At 43.1% G+C, this 23859-nt stretch overlaps 2 protein-coding genes across 12 annotated transcripts in view; one reads left to right on the forward strand and one right to left on the reverse strand.

Moving 5' to 3' along the window:
- The window catches only part of EML6 (EMAP like 6), a 227115-nt gene extending 220991 nt beyond the window's left edge, over positions 1–6124 (forward strand). For 6 of the 7 annotated variants that reach the window (XM_061625728.1, XM_061625726.1, XM_061625731.1 and 3 more), the window contains 2 exons: positions 784–884; positions 1973–2050. In XM_061625728.1, coding sequence (XP_061481712.1) covers positions 784–884; positions 1973–2030 — 159 coding nt within the window. In that variant the 3' untranslated portion in view covers positions 2031–2050. Of the gene's footprint in view, positions 1–783; positions 885–1972; positions 2051–3975 lie in introns of those variants that run through there. The other variant, XM_061625730.1, reaches the window with a different exon arrangement.
- A 2079-nt stretch (positions 6125–8203) lies between these two features.
- The window catches only part of RTN4 (reticulon 4), an 86696-nt gene continuing 71040 nt past the window's right edge, over positions 8204–23859 (reverse strand). For all 5 annotated transcript variants that reach the window (XM_061625734.1, XM_061625735.1, XM_061625736.1 and 2 more), the window contains 4 exons: positions 13266–13335; positions 12471–12517; positions 11646–11704; positions 8204–9349 (listed from right to left, as the gene is read on the reverse strand). In XM_061625734.1, coding sequence (XP_061481718.1) covers positions 9307–9349; positions 11646–11704; positions 12471–12517; positions 13266–13335 — 219 coding nt within the window. In that variant the 3' untranslated portion in view covers positions 8204–9306. The remainder of the gene's footprint in view (positions 9350–11645; positions 11705–12470; positions 12518–13265; positions 13336–23859) is intronic.

Genomic DNA, 23859 nt, shown 5'->3' on the forward strand with positions numbered 1-23859 from the left:
GAGCTTTTTAGCTTCATAAAGTGTTTCTGTACACAAAACCAAAAAAGAGGGAGAGGCAATGAATGCAGGAATGAAGCAAAGAGAAAGTGTTCTTAAAGTGCCAAAAAACGTTTATTATTGCCTGATGCATTTTGAACGCAAGACATTTAGTAAAGGAGGAAACTGCAGTAACATATATTTTTGCAGGGTGCCAATACGGAGGATTGCCCCGAGGAAGAAATTTCTTATTTCCAAAATGTACTGCCCAATAATAAAAAGAATTTGGACACTTGGAAAACTTTCTCTCTCTGATTTATTCCTGTATATATCCACTCGTGAGGGATGGATCTGACAATATTTTGAAAAGTCCTTCTGAAAATTCATCACTGTTTTATTTCTCTTAACAACCACCTTTTTGTATGCAGTTTTGCCTAATATACACATTTTTGCAAAGCAATTTCCCCTAATGTTTGTTTGTTTATTTATATGCACTTATAAACACACTGTACCCTAATATATGCATTTTTGTACACATTACTTGGCTGGAAAACTGCATTGCAAATTTCAGAGAAGTGGTGAATTCTACAGGATGGCTGTCTTATTTCATGTGCTGTTTTGAAAATTGTCAGTTATGTAGGTTTACCTTTAAATGTGAGCCAAATTGAATTTCTCCCTCATCCCTAGTATGTGCGACCATTCTGTGGGTTCTCAGAGGTGCCCATGTGCCTGTGATAAATGTAGCGGCTGTTGTAGATGGAGCAAGATTGTCCTTATTGTCAAAAATCTCTTCTCTGTTCCCAACAGGCCAAACACAAGCGTTACTTTGGCCATTCTGCACATGTCACCAACATACGCTTCTCTCATGATGACAAGTACGTTATCAGCACTGGAGGGGATGACTGCAGGTAAAGGTTTTGCATTGTGTGAGCTGTGTGCTATTATGGTGAGAAGCTTTGGGTTTCAGTGTGAGAAAGGCAACGTTCAGATTCAGTCCACTGGGTGGTTCCCACTCAACCTAGCCTACTTCACAGGGCTTTTGCGAGGCAAAAATAGTGCTTGGAGCCCTTGAGGTGGAGAAGACAGAATAAAAACCAAATACAAAAAGCAAATATGAACAGCCGACTCCTACAAGCTGCTGTAGGACATGGTGGTGAAAAGACCCACAGACTCCCTGTAGACCTTTGCTGGAGCACGTAATTGGGTGGGGACAGGGCAACAAATGCCAATTTCACTGTTGTAGTTGTTTCTTGTTTCTACACACCTTCACGTACCCTTCTCTCGCCTCCATCCACGCAAGCACGGGGCATGATTAGAGGTCAAGGCCACATTCCATATCAGCAAAAACACTTGGGTGGAGATCGCTTTGAGGGCCAGATAATGAGATGCAGAGGGCTACGTTCGGCTCCCAGCCCTGAGGCCCCCTGCTTCTACTGTGTGGATGAATTTAGGGATCTGACTCAGTAACAGGCAGCTTTCTGTAAAAAGATTCATTCCCCTTCTTTAATGCACCAGATGAGGGAACCCCGGGCCCACGGGTGGCCCTCCAGGCCTGTTTTGTTGGAAGTGGGGGAAGAGCACCTCCTGTTTTGTTCTTTTGTTTGTTTGTTTGTTTATTTATTTATTATTTGATTTTTATCCCACCCTTCCTCCCAGTAGGAGCCCAGGGCGGCAAACAAAAGCGCTAAAAACATAAAAACATCATAAAAACAGACCTTATAATACACCAAAACAACTTTAAAAACATCAAAAGCTTAAAAAATATTTTTTAAAAAGGGTTAAAAAACGTTTTTATTTTCTTAAAAAACATATTAAATGCAATTCCAACACAGACGCAGACTGGGATAGGTCTCAACTTAAAAGGCTTGTTGAAAGAGGAAAGTCTTCAAAAGGTGCTGAAAAGATAGCAGAGATGGCGCCTGCCTAATATTTAAGGGGAGGGAATTCCACAGGATAGCTGCCGCCACACTAAAGGTCCATTTCGTATGTTGTGCAGAACGAACCTCCTGATAAGTTGGTATCTGCAGGAGACCCTCACCTGCAGAGCGCAGTGATCGACTGGGTATATAAGGGGTAAGATGATCTTTCAGATATCCTGGTCCCCAGCTGTATAGGGCTTTGTACACCAAAACTAGAACCTTGAACTTAGCCTGGTAGCAAATGGGCAGCCAGTGCAATTCTTTGAGCAGCGGGGTGGCATGTTGGCGATACCCTGCCCCAGTGAGGAGTCTCGCTGCCGCATTTTGAACCAGTTGCAGCTTCCAGACCAACCTCAAGGGCAGCCCCACATAGAGCACATTACAGTAATCCAGCCTGGAGGTTACCAGTGCATGGACAACAGTGGTCAGGCTTTATGTTCCAGAAGGGAGATAGAGTTAGGGTCCTCCAGATGCCTAGGCTTGCCTACCTTTACCTGTGATGCTCTGACCGACTTCCTTCTGTCCTTAGACTGATATGCTTAGGGAAGCTTATCTGCCCCTCCTCCTTCCGCCCTTTCCCCTCTTCTTTGACTGTCCGAGAGGAGACACCTTTGTCTCTGCTGTCTCTCTCCTAAGCCATGAGGGCAGCTCCCACATCTGGGTGTTGCGCCTCCAACTTAGTTGGTTAGAACTAGGTATGCCTTTCCTATCTACTATGTATTTCTATAAATAAAGTAGCTTTCTTATTTTACTAAATCTTAAGTCTCAGTGATCTCAAAAGCCTACTTTCTTAGGTAAACGCACACACTGGCGCACAGCATCTCAGACCATTGACAATCTCTGCTAATATCTATACAAATTTACACAACATGTTTGGCCCTTGGGATTTTCCCTAGGCCATGCCCCTTCCACAGCCAAGCCCCTCATCAGAATTCAAGGACACATTCCAGCCAGGCAGAAAAGCTCAAGGAGGGTGCAAGGCTGCCTGGCATCACACGTGACCTTGAATTCTGATCATGCTTCTTGATTGTCCGGAGAGAAGATTAGAGAAGGGTGTGTGTAGGAACTAGCCTCCTGTACAACGGTAAAAGTTTGCAATCATGGCTCTGCCCACTTCTGGCTCTGGCCTGTCTCTTCACTGGCATGCTGCCCTCAGAAAGTGGCCCGGAAGAGATGAGACCCTTGGCTTGAAACAGGTTCCCCACCTTTGCTTTGGGGCCTATTCAGTCTGCATTTGTACCCTCCCTTGCCTTCACTCTTAGTGGGGAAGAGGAGAACAGGCGTACTACTGCCGTCTCCTCATGCAAGCAGGAAAATAAGAATAGGTGCTGGAAATGGGAGTGGTAGAGCAGGCCCCTTTTTAAAAGGGGCAATAAATGAATGCACAGTTCCTACAGCTACAGGAAATGCTGGCAACGCTTAAACTACAACTCAGTTACAATAAGCATATCAAGGGAGCAAATCACATGGCAAGTTGCGTACTTGAGACATTAGACAGCCCAGATAGAATACTGCACGTGGGCAGAATTGGGACTGTGAACCCAGGTCACTCGTCAGTATCAATACCATCTGCCAAATGGCAACATGCCTGGGTTCTTGCAAGAATGTGAAGAGCAATGATTATAAGAAACCTTCTGCATTAGAAATACTGTATTGAACCAGTAAAAAATTAACTCCCACTAATAATGTTTTAAGACCTTCACATCTCTGGCTTATCTTACTGCTCCAAGTAATGTTCAACTGCCTGACCTGTGTCATTGGAAGGAATCTGGGAGAGGTTTGATTCACTCAACAGCTGCAGAAGTCTGGCATGGAGCTGATGCCTTTTGCACAGACCTTAGTCAGACTGTACTGATCGCCCAGTCAGACCAATGCTAGCTTTGGGAGGAAGCATCTGAGGAATTAAGGCCTGTACATCTTCAGTTTTAATATATAGGATGTGTTGCTGGGTGGGAGAATATTAGAACACAGTGAATATGGAAGCTGGAGGGCAGATCCAAGTTGACAGTGAGAGTTCTACAACACTGATTTCAGCCACACTTGTATACATAAATAATAATTAATGTTTTTTCCTTCCTAGTGTATTTGTATGGCAATGCCTTTGATGGTCAGTTCTCTCCAGTGCCACTCTTGCTTTACCATCGCCATGTGAGTGCCAAACATGGATGCCTCCCAAGACCTCAGCAGGTGGCTGTGTTACAAACATTGCATAGATTCATATGTTGGTGAAACCTGACATGCAGTTATGTTGGATGCCACAGTGAGCCCCCAGGCATGCAGCCATTGAAAAAAAAGCAAAAATTAAGTGATTGGCTCTGTGGCCTAAGGGATGCACGGCTCAGTTTGCGCTAGACCTCTCTTGCTAAAAATTAAGTGTAAAAATCTGCAAAGCCTAGCTTATTGTGGAAACTAAAGCCTCAATAGCTGCAATTTGAAGATGATTAAAAGAATTAATGTTTTCACAAAGCAAACAAGTTTAAACACCGCCCATTTCAAAAACTTACTTGACAAGGGGTGCATTCCGAGTGAGGAAATCTTTCAGCCTTGGTTGGTTTTACACTTACCAAATTATCATTCCCCCTCACCCAAATTCTTAGGGTTTTAAGAAAAGTACATTTGCCACTTTTCTATGAAGTGCCTTTTGAAAGCTTTGCCAGTAGTGCAGGTTGCCTGCCAGAGCCTGCTTTCGAACCATGGTGCTACAACTTTCCCAACTAGATGAGGGCTGACAAAGACATTTTTCCCCTTGATATATAACCCACTCATGAAGATTATGATGATGATTTTGCTTTTTCATTTGTCTTGATTTTTTTAGTTGACTCTCAACTAGTTGTTCTAACAAAAGTTAAAAGTTTTAACTGGTTATTTTAACAATATTGGGGTGCAGTGCAAGGCAAGTATTATAGTTACTAATCAAAACTGTCAGTGAATCAACAATAAGTTGAAATCCATCTTTAGAGTAGAAGTGGGGAACATGTGGCCCTCCATGTGTTGATGAATTACATTATCCCTGGCCATTGGCCATGCTTGCTGGCTGGGGTTGATGGGAGTTGGAGTCCATTAACCCCTGGAAGACCCCAGGTTCCCCTACCTGATTTAGGACAAGGGGAGAATGAGTGAGGAAAGTGTCCCACCATCTTTTCTGCCCACTCTCATTTGCAGAATATTTTCCTGCTGCATTGCTTGGTCAGGGCCAGCAAAGGCAATGCTTTGAATTTCTCCAAGGGAAAGAAATCTTCCTCTTCCTTTGTGAGTGGTTTCAAAGATGTGGCAGACTGGGAGGTGGCTCCCTGGTGGCAGGAGACCAAGAAGCTGTGCAACTTTGCTCCCATTAGATTCTTCTGGGGGAGGAACAACCATGAAACATGCAATTTATACTTAGAAGTTCACAGGTTCCATTTCTTGTACTTAAAGACCATAATGGGTATGAAATGGAAAGATCCTTTGCCCCAACGTACTGGAGGGCCTATGTTGAAGACCTGTTGAGCGTCAAGCTGACTGTACTGGTTAACTGACCACGCAAGGGAAAGGGCTCCTTCTAGCCTAATCACAGAGGAACCAGAGATTACCAGCAGCCACTGCATCCTCTGTTGCAAGCAATACTCTGCAAAAGTGATGCCTTCCTGCATAAGACTGATGGAGAGCACAATTCAAAAGTGCAGCTCTTTGTTCCAGAAAGTGCTTTGCTTGAGGAAAACCACAAGGGTAAATAACTGCCTTCAGGTTCAATAGAAACAAAAAGAATTCTCCAGAGGGATAGAAAAGGAAATCAATGTATAACACACAAAAGTGCTTCAGTAAACCTCAGTAGACTATTTGTTGAGAGTAATTTAATCAATGGACTATATTAATGCCTTACACACCTCTATAATTTCAGACACACATGTCCCTATGCAGTCTTATTCCCATACTCTTCTTCGTAAGGAAGCCTTCCTGTATTAGACAATGTAATCATATCAAGCCGATGATGTTAGGTGGTCACCTTGTTTGCCTATGTTGTCATGTTGGCCTTTTTATATTGATTGTATCTTAAATTTTAAAAAACGTAACAGGATGAATTGCTATGTGGTGAAATTGTGCAAAAATATTTAAGAGCAATAGTGTGTTTGCGTGTGTGTGTGTCAGGAAGAAAATTGTATTTGTTTATATGGTTTATATGGTTTGATTTTAGGTACATTAGGCTCAGACCTGATGCTGTATTATAATGTAAATTAAAATAGTACTGCATGAGTTTATTTTTCAAATGATCCAGTAAAAGATTTATGATTTGAAAACAGCTGAGTGTCAGATTTTCATTGGGAGCGGCCAGAACACCAGAAAACATGTCTCGTCTCCCCCTCCTTGCAGTACTGATCCCACCTAGCAAAGACCCATCTGTCAAAAGTTCCCAAAAGAGAACATCTAAAAGCCAACAGCTAGTTCACATTCATTTTTCCTGAGACATGTTTTAAGTGTAGAAGTAGCTGCTTTTTTTGTCACATGTAAAACAACACGATTCCCTCTGGATGTTGCTGGCATCCAACTGCCATCAGCTTCACCTAGAATGCACAATGGTCAGGGATGATGGGAGCTGTAGTCCAGCAGCAGCCATAGGGGACCCACATTGGCTAGTGTTTTTAAATAAACCCAGGCTGGGTGCCAACATTAAAACTAAAGCAGGCTAGACCATTGTGATGTCTCTGCCCCTCTGTCCCTGCCTTCCTGCAGCAGATGAGGGAGATGTCTGCCTCTATACACTGTAAAAATCTACCCTTTACACATGCACAGCAGCTATTCAACACCTCCCAACTTTTATTTATTTATTGCACTTGTATACCGCCCCATAGCCAAAGCCCTCTGGGCGGTTTACAGCAATCAAAAACATTAAAACAAATATGTGCAATATTTCCACTCACAGTCTGGGCTCTTCATAGTATCCTGACCTTATCTCTGTGTGATTCTGGATACCCCAAACCACTGTTATATTTATTGCTAGACTGTATGTAAGGCAAAACTTTTCCTTCAAGGGATACCTTTATGGTATAAAGCTGCCACCAGTTTCAGAATGAAACACCTTTAAAGTATTCACCAAGACACGATGAAGATTGTGTGTATTAGATTCAGTATTACTATTAATAATAAATTTATTTATATACCGCATATTCCACAAATACACATGTGCTCAAAGCGGTTCACACAAATAGTCCAAATGCAATAGCACAACACATAAAAAGTATAATCACTACATTAAGAAATATATATAGATACATCAAAGCATAAATGAGCATAAAGCTCAACAACAAAGCCAAAACTAACCCCCAAGCAGATACAAAAATCTCTTCCATCCCCCATAGCTCAACCCAAAGGGCCAGAAAGTCTTCTGAAAGAAGCTGCGGTTGAAGGCTTCCAGGGCTGGAGGGTAGGGCAAGGCAGGTGGAAATAGCCTCCCCTGATGACAAACCGAGTCTCCCCTCATCATTTCCCCTCAGTCCCATTTGTTAAAGTGGTATAATATTTCTTTAAATGTATAGTAAAGATGGGGTACAGGTCATCATGACACACTTTTTCTACCAGGGAGGAATATATGTGTTCTCCATTACTTGCAGCTTCCAGTTTGAAAGGCTGAAATCAAAGCATCAAGGGGAAAAGCGACCCTAGATAATTGGGAGAAATGTTGCTTAATGTTGTCACCTTGGGGTAACTCCCCACATTGAATAACTAATCAAATAGCAAATACGTATCACAGAGAGTCACAGCAGACTCTTAACCATCTCCATTAAGTAGCAATCTTCAAGGTATGGCTTTGGGGAACCTCCCAAGTTACCACTCCTTATTTAAGGAACCTATGGCAGGTAACTGTAGATTTAACAACTAGATATTACTCTTTAATGTTGTAAGATTTTGCCATTTGAAAATTGAACAGAACCTAATGTGTACTCGTCACTTGTTAATTGGAGCATCAAGTATCAGCTTACATGTGTGAATCATCCACCACGGATATACAGTAGGGCCCCACTTTACGGCGCTTAGCTTTACAGCAATTCGCTAATACAGTGGTCTCAATTAGACGCAATTAGACTAAAGCCCCACTCATATGGTGCTTGTTCTGCTTTTCCGGCGGTTTTCCGGCATCGCGTGCCATTCTTTACAGCAGGGGTCCGGAACGTAACCCGCCGTATGAGTGGGGCCCTACTGTAACTATTTCCACCAGATGTCAACTCATAACACTTTTCAGTGGAGATAATCCATACATTGAACATGCACATGTATTGTGCCATTACCTGTACTCATACAACACACAACACAAACTTCCTAGACACACATAACCATTTAAGTCTATACGCTTTATTGATACTCAAATTGTTTTGTTTTTACATTTCACAATGCATTCCACAGACTTAGTTTAATACAGCTTAAACCGCAAGTGTATACATTTTTCATTTGTAATTTCTTGCATTAACAATGTTTGAAATTTCCAAACGACATTTGCAGCATCACGGCGTAACCCACTGATCCATGTGCATATGCCGAGGATTCCAAGCACATTGGAGAACAAGCATGCCAGGTATTCCTTGCTCTGCCTGCAAGGATCTTGGGAATCACACCTTCAGAAATTCCTTCCACAGATTCAGAGCTTTGAGAGACTGTAAACTTATTTACTCAAAAAAGACTATAGGAGGTTTGTGCAATGAAGGGAATGGCAGAAATGTGCAGAGAGGTGGGTTTTTCTTTATTTAATATATGCTAGTGTCTTCTGAAGATTTATGCTTACATACCATAGAGCTAAAAAACAGTTCCATTCTCTGATCTTTCAAGCACTGTGGAGGAGCTGAACATCCTAAGCTGCTGTGAAACACTATATATATATATATATATATATATATATATATATAATTTATATATTGGCAATTGATAAAACAGTAAAATTAAAAAGCACAATACAGCTACACTCGATACCAAAGGGGCAAGGCTTTTCAAGCTTGCTTTAATGGCATATTCTTCTAAACATCTCATTTTTAGAAAATCTGCAATCAATCTACACAGACCAGAGACAGTGCTAAACTGAAGTGTTCTCCTTTCATTCGGCTCCCTTCAAATGCAGCAAGACTACCTTGGCCGAAGCATAAAATGTACAGTTCTCCAATCTGTTATGTTAACCAGTGCTGCACATGGGAGAAGCAAAGAGGATTATGTTTAAATCCATACATAGCAGCTTACAATACTTACGATGAACACACATGGCAGTCAAGAACAGGTTATTCCCCCCCCCAAAAAAAACACTGCATTGCTAAAAAATAAAGATCTCTGAAATTGCACTGCAATGTCAAGGTTTTGCTATTCCCTGACCCTCCCCCACATAATCCAAATGAATATGCCTCCCCCTCCCCACTTAAAAGATGAACTATTTTAATAAAAGTTGCTTCAGGTTTTTTCATTCAGCTTTGCGCTTCAACCCAGGGATTTTAGCTTGGATCCTGTAGAAAAAAAAACATTTTAAATGTTAACACCTCCTATCTTCCCTAATGCCCTCCAATCCCCCAACGATGATCCTAAGCAGTCCAGTCTAGAGGCACAAGCAGACAAACTGCAGGAAAGTTTGGATTACTGTAATGCGCTTTACGTAGGGCTACCTTTGAAGACAGTTCGGAAGCTACAACTAGTGCAAAATGCGGCGGCCAGATTGCTGACAAGGACCAAGCGGTCCGAGCATATAACACCTGTTCTGGCCAGCTTGCACTGGTTGCCAATATGTTTCCGGGCTAGATTCAAAGTGTTGGTATTAACCTATAAAGCCTTATACGGTGCGGGACCACGATACCTTGCGGAACGCCTCTTCCGATATGAACCGGCCCGTGCACTACGTTCTGCTACGAAGGCCCTCCTCCGGGTTCCAACTCACAGGGAGGCCCGGAGGGTGATGACAAGATCTAGGGCCTTCTCAGTGGTGGCCCCCGAACTATGGAACAGTCTCCCTGAGGAAGTACGCCTGGCGCCGACTCTGCTTTCCTTCCGGCGCCAGGTCAAAACCTTCCTATTCTCTGAAGCATTTTAAGTTACATTGATCTAATTTTAATAATGTTTATTGTATTGTTGATTGTATTTTAATATTATTTTGTTATTCATTGTATTTTTATACTATTTTATGTTCACCGCCCAGAGAGCTATCGCTAGTCGGGCGGTATATAAATTTAATAAATAATAATAATAAATAATAATAAAGTGCCTGCAGAGCAAACAGACTGGGGGTGACAGAAGAAAGACAGTGAAGCTGCGTGTGCTGACCATGGGAGGGGGACAGAAAAAGAAGGAAGACAGACAGACAGAGGCTCTAGTTGATTTTAGTTTTCACTGAGAAACTGTTTCTTCCTAACCTCAATTACAGCAATAAACCATCCACAGAGGGTACTTTTGAAAGTTACAAGCAGCACAGAAAGGGGCAAGGGTTAGTACAGCATCTTTATGCACTTCCCAGGGGGAGACATGCACACTTTATTTATATAAATTTTGATGAATACCATTTGTTTGTAAATAAAACCTCTAAGCAGTTTACCAGAAATAGGAAAAAAAAACATTAAAACTATCAATAAAGGGCAAAGTTAAAAACAAGTATTAAGAAAATCAAAATCTAATTAAAATCAACAGTTAAGCTAAAAAACAAGACTAACATACATGTCAACTTTGACAAGTCTGGACAGGCTTGCCCTGAACAAAAATGTTTTTAGCAGGTGTTAAGAAGAGTACAGTGAAGGTGTCTGCCTGATGTCAATAGGTAGGCTTAAAGCACAAGTTTAACATGTGCATCCAGCTCACGTTAATCTCTAGAGAGAAGTAAGAGTCACTGCTTCAGCTAGAACACTGGAAATGTGAAAGGACAGTGCGCAAACCCCACTTGAATCCTGCGCAAACCCCACTTGAATCCTCCTGATGATTCCTGTGATATCTGGGCACACCTTATGTAGGGCTCACCCAAGACATTTTTCTGTCTGACACACAATAAAAGACATCACACACACACACCAGTTACATTTACAGAAGCAACTGGACTTGCAACTGAAGTTTATTTCAATACTGGGAACAGGGCAGCAAGATAGTTCAGAGGACATAGCAGTCTGTGTGGCACATGTAGCTCTGTCCTCTACCAGAGGGGAACAGCCAGGGAGCCTAGGAAGAATGGTCAAGGATGCCCCCTCCGCCAGCATCAACTAACTGAAGTAACTGCCTCACTCTGCCTAATAGTAGGGATAGCCCAGAATCAGTGTGAGAGGAATAATTCTCCAAGACCTAAAGCAGCGGGCAGCCCAAGGTGTCAATCCCATTGTAATTCATGTCCTTCAACTGCTGAGAGTGCATTCACATGTTATACAACCATCCTGGTAGGATGCCCTCCTCACCATAAGGTACTTTGACAAACAGGTGGCAGGTGACAATGATCCCAGGTTCCAAGGCCCAGTCGTGATACTTGCACCCCCAATCTTTAAATTGTTTTATCACGAAATTGGCCCATCAACCACATTATCTGGCATATTCTAAACCAAACCTGTGATTAATCAAATTAATTTCTCTCAGAATTGACTAGTTCATTTTCTACTTTAACTGCATTGGAAAGAAACAGGTTTTCCTGGTATATATACACACACACTCACTGATTCATAGGGTTGCCATAAGTCGTAGTCGACTTGGAGGCACGTAACACCACACACAAACAATCACTAAAATAGTATTAAAGGTATCAATCACTTTAACATTATTTTCAAAATTCAGTACACTCACTTTGCAGCTGCATCTTTGAAATTCTTGTTCACAAGTCCCAGGTAATGGTCAATTTGAACCTGGCAAGCAAGAGCAAAGAATGATTTACAATTTCAATAGCACAAAAATTGCCACATATAAACACTTTCTATATGCTCAACACTACCCAGTTATATAAAAACACCAGAGTCAGGGACAGAGAGTTTTTTTACCATTGACTCCTCTTCCACCAGGCCTTGGGAGTAAATTTTGTTTCCCATAAATGTTGCTACATCTATTTCAGAACCATGGAAGGTTTTCTTTTTCAACGTACTATAATGATGTTTTAGATTTTAAAAAATTACTTCAGTGTCTTGTAAAGGATGGCTTTAGATTTATGACAAGCTGCCTTCTAGCCCCATCAGGCAAAAAGGAAGGATATAAGCACAATATATATTTGAAGTCACTGCTGAAGACCATCTAGGAGGAATATGTCTACATATGTGGGGGAAAAGCCACTTTCTGTTTACTTGGAAGAGCGCTTTTTTTCTAGCCTATTCTCTGAAAGCTTCGTCTTGCCCAACTCCAATCTAGCTCTCTGCCTTTCTCTGAAGCAGGTCATTTGGAGTTGACTGGCTCCAGAGTAGTTTCCCAACCAGGAAAGCCTGCCAAGTCAGCTTAAGAGGGACACCGTTGAGACTTACATAACCCCTGCTGAGCAGCAGCAGCAAAGCAGATCAACAGCAGGAGAGCTGGGATTATGTTTTGCAGAGCGCTCTCAGTCTTTTTTGTACACAATTCTTTCTTCCTGTCCCAATGAATCATCTCATTTTTGACAGAATGGGTATGCCACACCTGTACACTCACCTGGTGTTTTTCATAAATAACAGGAATACTGAAGAGTGAAATCAGAGCTAGGGAGGAAACACACAAAAAGATTTTAAGTGTAGAAATACGCAGAGATGCTACAAGATTTAGTTATTCATTTACATGAACTGTGTGCCAAGTAAGATGTGTGAATCCAGGTTAAAACAAAGTATCTGGCTGCTGCAAATAACACCTGCAACAGGCAGCAAGACTCTGCATTCTGTGGATCCAGCAAGCAATGTCCACTAACAGTGACTGGGCCTGCAATCTTGAACTGAAGAGGGCATAGGCCAATAAGACACCCATGTAGACAACCATCACCTAAATCAGACCATAGTTCAATATTGTCTACACTGACTGGCTGCACCTCTCCAGAAGCACAGGCATGAAAACTTGTCCAGCTCTACCTGGAGATTCTGGGGACTGAACCTGTGACCTGCATCTGAAGAGGATGCTCTACCATTGAGCTATGGCCCTTCCCCTGCCTTGTCTTGTAAGAATTCTGACAATTGCTCCTACCATTGGCATGCAAAATCAGTAACTATGATTAAGCAACAAAACTTGCATTTTCTCCATCGCCCTTGTGTGCCTTCATCTCTGTACCCCAAAGATTAACACAATCTATTTCTAGAACTTCCCCCACAAAATTGAGAAGTCTTTTGCAACTCTTGTTGCTTTTTCCTGATTTCTTCTACATTATGCTGGCTTCATAATGAAGATATAAAAAAAACCCCATTCTTTCTCAGGAACGTTTTGGATATTATTTAGTGAATCATAAAAAAGGTACTAACTTACCCAATATCAGCAACGTCAGACCATTGAACAAGGCACCAACATAGGTGAACACCCACATCAACACGGCAAACTGAAAGAAAAAGAGAAACCGAAGTAGGAATGCAGAACATGGAGCACCTCGATAGAGCTTGAGCGTGTCTTACAATCACCATTAGTGGCAGGAGAAATGCAAAGTCTCCATGCTCCAAATCCACATTCCTGATCGTTACTGGAGGGGTGGGGGCATACTGACTGCCTACATGATGGGATCTTCCAGCACACTAAGTCATTCTAAAGTGTTGCACATGTGAAACTTGCCATGGGAACATCATTTGCAGCAACATCCCCATGGTAACTGTATTTTTTTTTCCAACTCTTAGGTAGCCTTTATGAGAAGGAACTTCTCAGAAGGCAAAATGTAAAGATACGCAGCAAAGAGGCAACACTCCAGCCTTCGTATGTCAGAGATAATTATAGCCAAAAGGACTTGTAATGGGATCCACAGACTTGAGCTTCAAGGTCCCCTGGTCAGTATTCAGGCCAAGCCAAACATGACAAAAGTCTCATAGGAGTTGTTTATTTATTAAATTTATATCCCGCCATTCCTCCCAGAAGGAGGCAAACAAAAACACTAAAAGCACTTTAAAACATCTTAAAAACAAATACTTTAAAACACACTAAAACACCTTAAAACATCTTTAAAAAACAACTTTATAAACATCTTAAAAAGCAATTCCAGCATAGATGCAGATTGAAATAATGTCTCTATTTAAAAGGCTTATTGAAAGAGGAAGGTCTTCAATAGGTGCTGAAAAGATAACAGAGATTGTGCCTGCCTAATATTTAAGAAGAGGGAATTCCAAAGTGTTGGTGCCACAACACTAAAGGTCCGCTTCCTATGTTGTGTGGAATGGATCTCCTGATAAGATAGTATCTGCAGGAGGCCCTTGCCTCCTGCAGATCCAGGAATTCACATCTGCTCCATTTCCCTGCAGTTCATGTGGCCATTTCCACCCCAAAAGAAGTTTAAGTACAAGCAGTGAGACAGTCAGATTCGGTATCAGTGGCCATGCTACTTTCCTGTAGTCAAAGGTGAGGTGTTATTACTACATCAATACCATGCAGGGAATGTTTCATTAGCAGATACCCTCCAAGGAGCAAGAGATGCTGGTATATATTACGTAGGTCAAAACCTACGTAGTAAGTTTGCTGTGCTGTGACAAAATTTAAAGTGCAGGGAACTGCACCCACACTAACCCAAGTCACTCCAAGCCACACACAGTTCTCTTCCCCTCAGTTTTGCCCCCTCCCCAGAAAAACAGGGCTCACTGCAGCCTGCTTCCTTGCATTCCTTTTCCCAGGTTCCAAGGTTCATAACCTTTTGCTCCCAGATTACAGTAGGGCCCCGCTTCTCGGCACTCCACTTTTCAGCGTTCCACTAATACGGTGCCAGCGGGGCGATCAGCTGGAGGGGGGGCTGGAGCTCCCCGCTCTCCAGCTGATCTTGCCGGAGGAGGGGAAGATCAGCTGTAGAGAGCTACAGCTGATCTTCTCCTCCTCCGGCTTGATTGGCGCGTTAGATTCCAGACCCCTATGCGCTACAGCTGATCTGCTTTTCGGCGGTTTTTGCTTTTCGGTGGGGGTCTGGAACCTAACCTGCCATATGAGTAGGGCCCTACTGTATAGGAATTAGATGGCACCAGTTATTAGTACTGCCTTGGCTTAGTGGTAATGGCAGGGTGGGACAAAGTTTGTGTTAAGCAGGGCTGCCCAATCTGTGGCCCTCCAGATGCTGTTGGACAACACCTCCCGCTATCCCCGACTATTGGTCAGGGTGGCTGGAGCTGATGGGAGTTACTTATTTACTTTATTTTAATTTATATCCTGCCCTTCCTCCCTGTAGGAGCCCAACAAGTTGTCCAACAACAGCGGGGGTGTGTGTGTGTGTCACAGGTTCCTAGAAAGAAGAAAAGCTGCTCTGCAAAACCTTTATAGAGGCTGAGTGCAGGGCTGTTGATATATGCAAAAGCCAAGTCAGACCAACAGTACATTTAAGCCCAAGGGCTGCCCATGAACTTAGGCAGGTGGTGGTGGTGGAGCCACAGCTCAGTGGTAGAAGGCATGCTTTGCATGCAGAACATCTCAGGTTCATTCCCCGGCATATCCAAGTAGGGCTGGGTAGCATCCACTCCCTGAAACCTTAGGAGAGCTGCTGCGTGTCAGTGATGACAATACTGAGCTACATCAACTAATGGTCTGCCTCTGTATAAGGCAGCTTCTTGGGTCTCAGTCCTGCCAACTGACACCCTTGTAACTAGGGTTGCCAGGTTCAGGGCCTGAGACTGATCCTGTATCTTTAGGAGAAGAGAAAGTCAGCCAAGTGCAGGTGTTCTTGCAACTCTGTAATGAGAAATACTACAAGGTGGAATTCTCCCTCCCCCATGCACAACTTTTAAAGATACAGAAGACCTCTTGGTTGCCAGGCCCAGCCTCCAAGAGGTCTTTGGATCTTTCAAAGTTGTGCAGGGGGAAGGAAGAATTCCACCTTGTGGTTTTTCCCACTACAGTGTTGCAAGAACACCTGCACTTGGCTGACTTTCTCTTCTCCTAAAAATACAGGATCAGTCTCAGGCCCTGAACCTGGCAACCCTACTTGTAACCCAAGATACCAGGGACTCAACGTGGGGAGCATGTGGTCTACGGCCTCTTTCATCTAACGTCAAGAAGCCAATTGCTCTCTGAGATCTGAAAAGGGAACAGGGACGATTCTTGTCACTCGAGGCAAAGTGTTTACCTTCCCTAAGCAACAGGTTAATTGCAAATCAGAAACAGTAACCATAGGAAATTGACAAGCAGAAGGTGGGAGAGAATCACCTTCTAGTTACTTTACGATGCTAATTGTCACACCAGAAGCAAGAGAGCAAGATCATCGTGTCCCAAGATTTGTAAGAGCAGGAAACAGAACCCTACTAGCTCCCAGAGGATCCCAGAGGATCTAAGCCTATTTGCCAAGTAAGAAGGAAGGCCAGGGGTAAACTGATGGAAGTGCTGAATCACCAGTATGTATTTTGGAGGGGGGTGTCCCTGTACAGCTGCTTCCCATTGCTAATCTGAGGGCAAGACATTCAGTAAGAGAAAGGTCTCTCAGATCAAAAATGACTGAGAGCACATTTGCACAATCACATATTTAAATTCTTTATGACCTGGGGTGTGCGGGTTGTTTTTTTTAACAGATAGCTTTTGAAATGGCTTGAAAGCTTTTAAAATGTAACTGTGAACAGAGTTAATAAAAAAATTAAAACATTCAGCCATGTATGTTTTTAAAGAAATGCAGCAGTAAAAACAGCAACTTAGCAAGAGTTTATGCAAAGCCCAAGGAGAACAAAACAGTGTTCACTTGGCACCTAAAATGTTGACAATATTAAGTGGAAATCCCTGGGATCAGTGGCACAGCGTCAGCAACCCAAGGGCCCCATCTCCATTTAATGTCCCCCTTGCTCTTCAACTGGCAGGGGCACCTAGAGCAGAGTTCCTGCTGAATACCTAAGCCAGGGGTGGTTAACCTGTGGTCCTCGAGATGTTGCTGGACTGCACATCCCATCATCTCTGACCATTGCACACTCGCTGGGTCTGATGGGAGCTGCATTCAAACAGCAGCTTTGAAGACCAGAGGTTCCCCCACCCTGACTCAATAGGTACGGCTGTACTTACAACAAAAAAGGTCACCAGAGGGTCATTGTCCTATGTGGAGGACAGGAGGAAATCTGCACCATCAGAAGAAAGCTTTGCCTAGGGAATGTGATTCAAAAGCTTTTGCTCAGCAATCCCCCCCCCCAGTCAAATATGCTCATGCTTTAGACATGAACACAAGGTCTGGAAAGAGACCTGGGTATAAGTTCCACACTTGAAGAAGCCAAGGCTAATTAGTCATTTAGCAAGCCATTTCTGAAACAGGTTTGCATTCTGACCAGAAACTGTGAAAGTTTCTAATCCATTCTGAGAATTCCATACTGACTGAACATCCTTATCAGACAGAATTATCACCTAAGAAGGAGTTTCCATGTTCGGTTACTATACATCCCACCCTGTCAATTATCTGATATTCTAAGAGGAGATTACTGAACCATATACTTGGATCTGGCAAGCGTAGCACAGGAGAAAGGCAGAAGCTCAATCCCACAGTTGTATGGGGCCCTTGCAAGCACTGAACAAAGCTCAGGCAATGTCAGACATAAGCCCTCCCTCCCCCACCGCCTGATTCTGCTTGCAGTGAAACAGAACAAAATGTAGGGACTCTTACTCACAGGTAAGCCTTATCCAATAACTCAATCCAGACAAGCCAGAGGCATTTTCTGAGTTCATGGACACATTCTGATGTGAAGCAAGACCATGGGCCAGACAGAAAGGCCTGGAGGGCTGCATCTGGCCCATGGGACTGAGGTTCCCCACCCCGTCACACTGGGTTCTATTCGGGAGGAAGGGTGGGATATAAATTTAATAAATTATTATATTATTATTTTTTAGTTGCTTGTTACCTGAAGGTCTCCAAGCAAAAACAAATATATCATGCTATACCATAAAACAAAAACACCCCCATGCAGCCACAGGAAGCGTTGGCAACACACTAGTGACAGACATCATCATCTCTGTCTATCAACTACCTGGGGAAAAAGGTAAGTCTCTACCTGCCTCCAAAAAGATGTCAAGGAAGGTGCTAAGAGGACCTCACTGGGAAGCATCTTCCACAAATGGGGAGCCACAGCTGAAAAGGCCCTCTCCCTTGTCACCACACTCCAAGCCTCCCTCAGAGGGGGGACCTGAAGAGGGGCCTCAGAAGAAGATCTAAGGGTCCCGGCAGGTTCACATCGGGAGAGCCATTCCAAAAGCTATTTGGGTCCATGAGCCGTAAAGAACTTTATAGGTCGAAGGAAGCAGCACTTTGACCTGGGTTTGGAAGCATGCAGGCAGCCAGTGTAACTAGGATTGGTTTTCTATGATCTGTTTAACTTGAACCTGTCAAGGATCAGGCACCTGTGTTCTGCACTAACTGAAGCTTCTGTTCAGCTTTCAAAGGCAGTTCCACATAAAGCGCACTGCAACAATCCATCCTCGAGGTTGCCACAGCATAGATTACTGTAGCCAGGTTATCCCTGTCCAGACAGGGCCGCAGCCTGATAAAAGGCATTCTTCACCACTGAGGCCACCTATGCCTCAAGTAACAGCAATGGATCCAGGAGAACACCCAAACTGGAAGCCCACTCCTTCAGAGGGAGTGTGGCCCCATCAGCTGGTCAGAGGGAACCACCCACCAACAGCATCTCAATCCTCTCTGGATTAATAATGGCATTAAACCAATATATGATCCGTAGATCACGCCTTAAGTGGCTCCCACAGTATTTAGCAACAGAAATAATAAATTCAAAAGCCAACTGAAAAGCTGACCTCTTAACACAATTTGAAGATGCTGAAGAGAGTACACACACTAAACTGTCTGGGTCATAAATTTTTGTTAATCTACAGCGTGCCACTTTTGTGTGGAATTGTTTTACTTGTTTTATAATTGCATGTGAACTGTTTTACTTTTATTTGTTTTTATTTGTATGATTGTTTTGCTGTAACCTGCCCTGGGATCTCTATGGTGAAGGTCAAGTAAGCAACCTTATAAACAAACTAACGTCTGATGACTAGAGTCTGCTTCGTTTGATGCAGCTCTGGCTCAGAACAGATGATGCCCACAACAAATCTGTTAGCCTCTCAGGCACCACAAAACACTCTTAGGTAGCCTTCATTAAAAGGAACTTCTCGGAAGGCACAAGGCAAAGATCAAGCAGCAAAGAGGCAACACTCCAGCCTCCATGTGCCAGAGAATCTAACAGGCCTGCCCCTCTGAACAAAAGAATAGACATCGTCTACTCGGCAGGATTTTTATTTTATAACATTTCTACCCTGCCCTTTCCTCCAAGGAGCTCAAAGCAGCATACACGGTCCATTTCCATTTCATCTTCTTAATCCCCCTGTAAGGTAGAACGTAGGAAGCTGCCTTATACAGTGTCAATAAAGTATAGTCGTCATTGAGTGGCAGCAGCTTTCCAGGGTTTCACACCAGGGTCTCTTCCAGCCCTACCTAACGGGGACTGAATCTAGGACCTTTTGCATGCAAAGAAGATGCTCTGCAAACCTTCACGAGTGAGGCAGGTTAGGCTGCGAGAGTTACTGGTCCGAGGGCACCCACTGGGCTTCACGGGTAAGTGAGATCTGAGCCTGTACTTTATCGACTCCACTGGCTCTCAATTTGTTTCCGACCCCAATTCAAAGTGCTGGTTTTGACCTTTAAAGCCCTAAATGGCCTTGGACCAGTATGCTTAAGGGACCACTTACGTCCGTATGTTCCTAGCCTGGATTTAAGATCATCTGCCTCTGGTCTCCTCTACGTGCCTGGAATGAAAGAAGTTAGATTGACAGGCACGTGGGAGAGAGCCTTTTCAATTGTGGCTCCCAGACTTTGGGATTCCCTGCCCCAAGAAGCCCGCTTTGCTCCCTCCCTGATGGTCTTCCGGAAACTTGTAAAAACTATTTTGTTCCGGAGAGCCTTTGGTTGGGACTGACAGGTCAGCCTGACACTGTTTCAAGTTTTTTATCTTTTAAGTTCTTTTATTCTCACTTTCTTATATGCGTATGCACATATATACATGTTTGTATGTGCATGCATAATGCATTTTATGTATTTTATACATTTTAATTTACTGTAATGTTTTATGTTTTATTGTGTATTTTATTATATGTGTGCGTTTTTATTGTAGCTGCCCTGAGTGCCCTATTGTAGGGTAGAAGGGTGGGATAGAAATATTTTAAATAAATAAATGAATAAACCCTGGTCTCCCAGATCCTAGTCCAACACTCTACACCAGCCTTTCCCAACTGGTGTGCCTCCAGATGTTGTTGGACCACAACTCCCATCAGCCTCAGCCATTGGCAATGCTGGCTGAGGCTGATGGGAGTTGTAGTCCAACAACATCTGGAGGCACACTGGTTGGGAAAGGCTGCTCTACACTATACGGTAAATAACTAATTAGAAAGACACCCAGAGACCTTGTGTATAAAAATTCTAAGTCTCTGTTCCACTCTGGATGCTTTTTACACACACACATGGCTACTCGCCATGATGGCTATGCTCTCCATGTAGGGACAGAGGCAGCATGCTTCTGAATACCAGTTGCTGGAAACTACAGGAGGGGAGAGTGCTCTTGCACTCCAGTCCTGCTTGTGGGCTTCCCATGGGCATGTGGTTGGCCACTGTGAGACCAGGATGCTGGATGGGCCCCTGCCCTGAACCCACAGGGCTCTTCTTGTGCTCTTAAATGCATTTCATATCTTTATGGAGTAAGACACACCTCACTTGTTTTGTGTGGACTTATAGCAGATCCTGATAAAAATCAGAGTGTGACCAAATCCTTTTCAGTAAACTCCCTGCTTGACCTCCTGCTCCTCAAATGACAGAGAACCAGGGCTGGTTGCTATGCCAACTCTGGCAGACATCACAGTATCGCTGGGAGCCCCTTTGATCTGCCACCCTCCGGCAAAGGTTCTTGAGCAGCTGTTGACAAGTCCTCCAGTTAATGAGACTGACATCTCCTAGGCCTTTTGAGTTTCCTAAGCACAGGAATTAGGCAGTTTCTATACCCTGCCTTTGTATTTTATATGGGCTCTTCCTGGGATAAAGGGCAAGATATAAATCTAATAAACAACAACTACTGACTGCAGGCATTTCCCAGGTTAAGTTACAGAAGACAGTGTTGACAAATAGATTACAAACCACACAGAAAATTAATCCAAAAATCATCAAAAATCCCAACACACAGCAGACTATTGAATCTCTTCCCCACCTTCTAAAATGAAAACACCACACACCTGACCTCAAAAAGATTCCAGAGCAGCCGTCATCAACTTGGTGCCATCTAGATGTTGTTGGACGCCAACTCCCATCAGCCCGAAGCAGCATGGCCAATGGCCAGAGATGACAGGAGCTGTAGGCCAATAACATCTGACGCTGACTGCCACTGATCTGGAATCAGGGGTGAGCAGTGAGATGTTGACATTTTGTGCATGGCACTGAATTGATTGATTGATTGATTGATTAATTGCATTTGTATACCACCCCATAGCCTAAGCTCTCTGGGCGGTTTACAACAATTAAAAACATTAAAAACAAATATACAAATTTAAAAACACATTTTTAAAAAGCAATTTAAAACCACATGCTAAAATGCCTGGGAGAAGAGGACAGTCTTGATATGGCACTAAAAAGATAACAGTGTTGGTGCCAGGTACACCTCATCAGGGAAATCATTCCATAACTTGGGGGCCACCACTGAGAAGGCCATCTCCCTTGGTGCCAGACTCCCAGCTTCCCTTGGAGTAGGCACCCGGAGAATGGCCTTGGATGTTGAGCATAGTGTACGGGTGGGTTCGTGTCGGGAGAGGCGTTCCATCAGATATTGTGGTCCTAAGCCATGTAAGGCTTTATAGGTTAACACCAGCACCTTGAATCACGCTCAGAAACGTACAAGCAGCCAATGCAAGCGGAATGTGGAATTGAGGAATGTGAGAAGCCAATTAGACAGCGACAAGGATGGGCCGGAAAGGGAAGCACTGTGGCTCAGTAGTACAGCATGGGTCTCCATGGTTTGCATGCAAAAAGGCCTCAGGATCAATCCCAAGAGTCTCCAGGTAGGACTTGGACAGGCCCCATTCTGAAAACCTGGAGAGCTACTGCCAATCACTGTAGACAATACTGAGCTAGATGGACCAATATTCTGATTCAGTATAAAGCAGCTTCTCCTGTTCCCCTCTCCAAACTGGGTGAATAAGTGACAAAATGGCAGATGACGTTCTATTATGCACACAACTGTAATGAGATATGTGTGAAGCTGGGATTCCCCCCTCCCCAATCCTCGGTGTGCCAAAACATACCTACTTCACACCTTCACTGATAAGGTCTAAACGGGAAGGGTCTGAACTGGAACTGACTAACCAGGAAAAAAATATATATTAATGGTGGGTTGCTCAACTCTCATGCACAGCAGCAATGAAAGAGGCAAATCCCTTGTTAGGGATTATTAGGAAAGAAAATGAAAAATAAATCACCCCTGTAATAATGCATTTGTGGTGGAATACTGCATGCAGTTCTGGTTCCCCACTGGAAAGGGGTATGGGAAAAGGTGCAGAACAGGCAACCAGCACAATCTGTTGCACACAGACAGTTTGCCTTCTCACTGTGTTAAAGCTCAGCATCACATGAAAATGGATGGCAAAGCAGAGATTCAAGACGGAAATAACAGAGTTTTTTTTAAATATACTGCTACGAGATACAGTGATGGTCAGTGGCTTTAAAGAGGGATGAGTCAAATTAATGAATAAATGTCTAACATATAATAGCATGATAAGACTTTTCAGAGGAAAAATACCCATGAATATCAGACATTGGAGGACAAACTGTTGTCTTCAAGCCCTGCTGGTGGACATCCTAGAAGCATCCAGTTGGCCACTGTGGGTGCAGGATGCTGGACTAAACAGAGCTTTGATCTTATACAGCAGGGCTCTTCTGATGTTCTTAAGCCTCAAACAATGGCGGGAACTGAGAGAGCTACACAGTTCTACTAAAAAAATCCTTTATTCCAACTAATTTTGAGTTCCTCCTCCAGGAATTTCCTTTTATATTTTCGGATCAGGTTACTTGAATCTCACCTTACAGTGCTGAATGTTGGGGGAAAGTCTTCAGCTGAGCAAGATGCTGACTTGTTCCTTACTAAGACAACATCAGCAATTGGGATGTGAAATCTCAACGCCCCAAAGTCACCAGTTAGTAACTTCAATCACACAAAGTAAACAGAGCAAAACAGATAGCCTTCAGTCAATCATTAAGCAGGGTCATGCAGTAACTTGGGCTTTCTGATAAGGAGACAGCTGATCCCCTTCATGGCTGTTATAGACTCTCATAGAAGCATTTATTCCTAACTTTAAAAAAAAGTTTTTTTTTAAAAAAAAATAGCTTGCAGCTGGCCTGAGTATATATGATGAAGTCGTTAAATGTTAAGGATGCTAAATCTTTAGTGTGGTGGCACCTACTCTGTGGAATTCCCTCCCCTTAAATATTAGGCAGGCACCATCTCTGTTATCCTTTCAGCGCCTGTTGAAGACTTTCCTGTTTCAACAAGCCTTTTAAGTAGAGACCTATCCCAGTTTGCATCTGTGCTGGAATTGCTTTTTAATGTTTTTTTAAAAAAACTTTTTTTTCTTTCTAAACAGTATGTTTTTAACCCTTTTTATTGATTGATTAATTGCATTTGTATACCACCCCATAGCTTTGTATACCACCCCATGTTTTTAAAGCTTTTTAAAAAAATGTGTTTAAAGTTGTTTTGTTTTAATGTATTTAAGGCCTGTTTTTATGATGTTTTAAAGTGTTTTTAGTGTTTTTGTTTGCCGCCCTGGGCTCCTGCTGGGAGGAAGGACGGGATATATATATATTATATATATATATATATAAAAATCCACAGCCTTTCATATAAATTACTCTAGCCTAGCACTGACCAAGGTTTAAGATGTTAAAAAAAAC

The sequence above is a fragment of the Rhineura floridana genome, chromosome 4 (assembly GCF_030035675.1).
Source record: "Rhineura floridana isolate rRhiFlo1 chromosome 4, rRhiFlo1.hap2, whole genome shotgun sequence".
In the NCBI taxonomy this organism is placed as follows: Eukaryota; Metazoa; Chordata; class Lepidosauria; order Squamata; family Rhineuridae; genus Rhineura; species Rhineura floridana.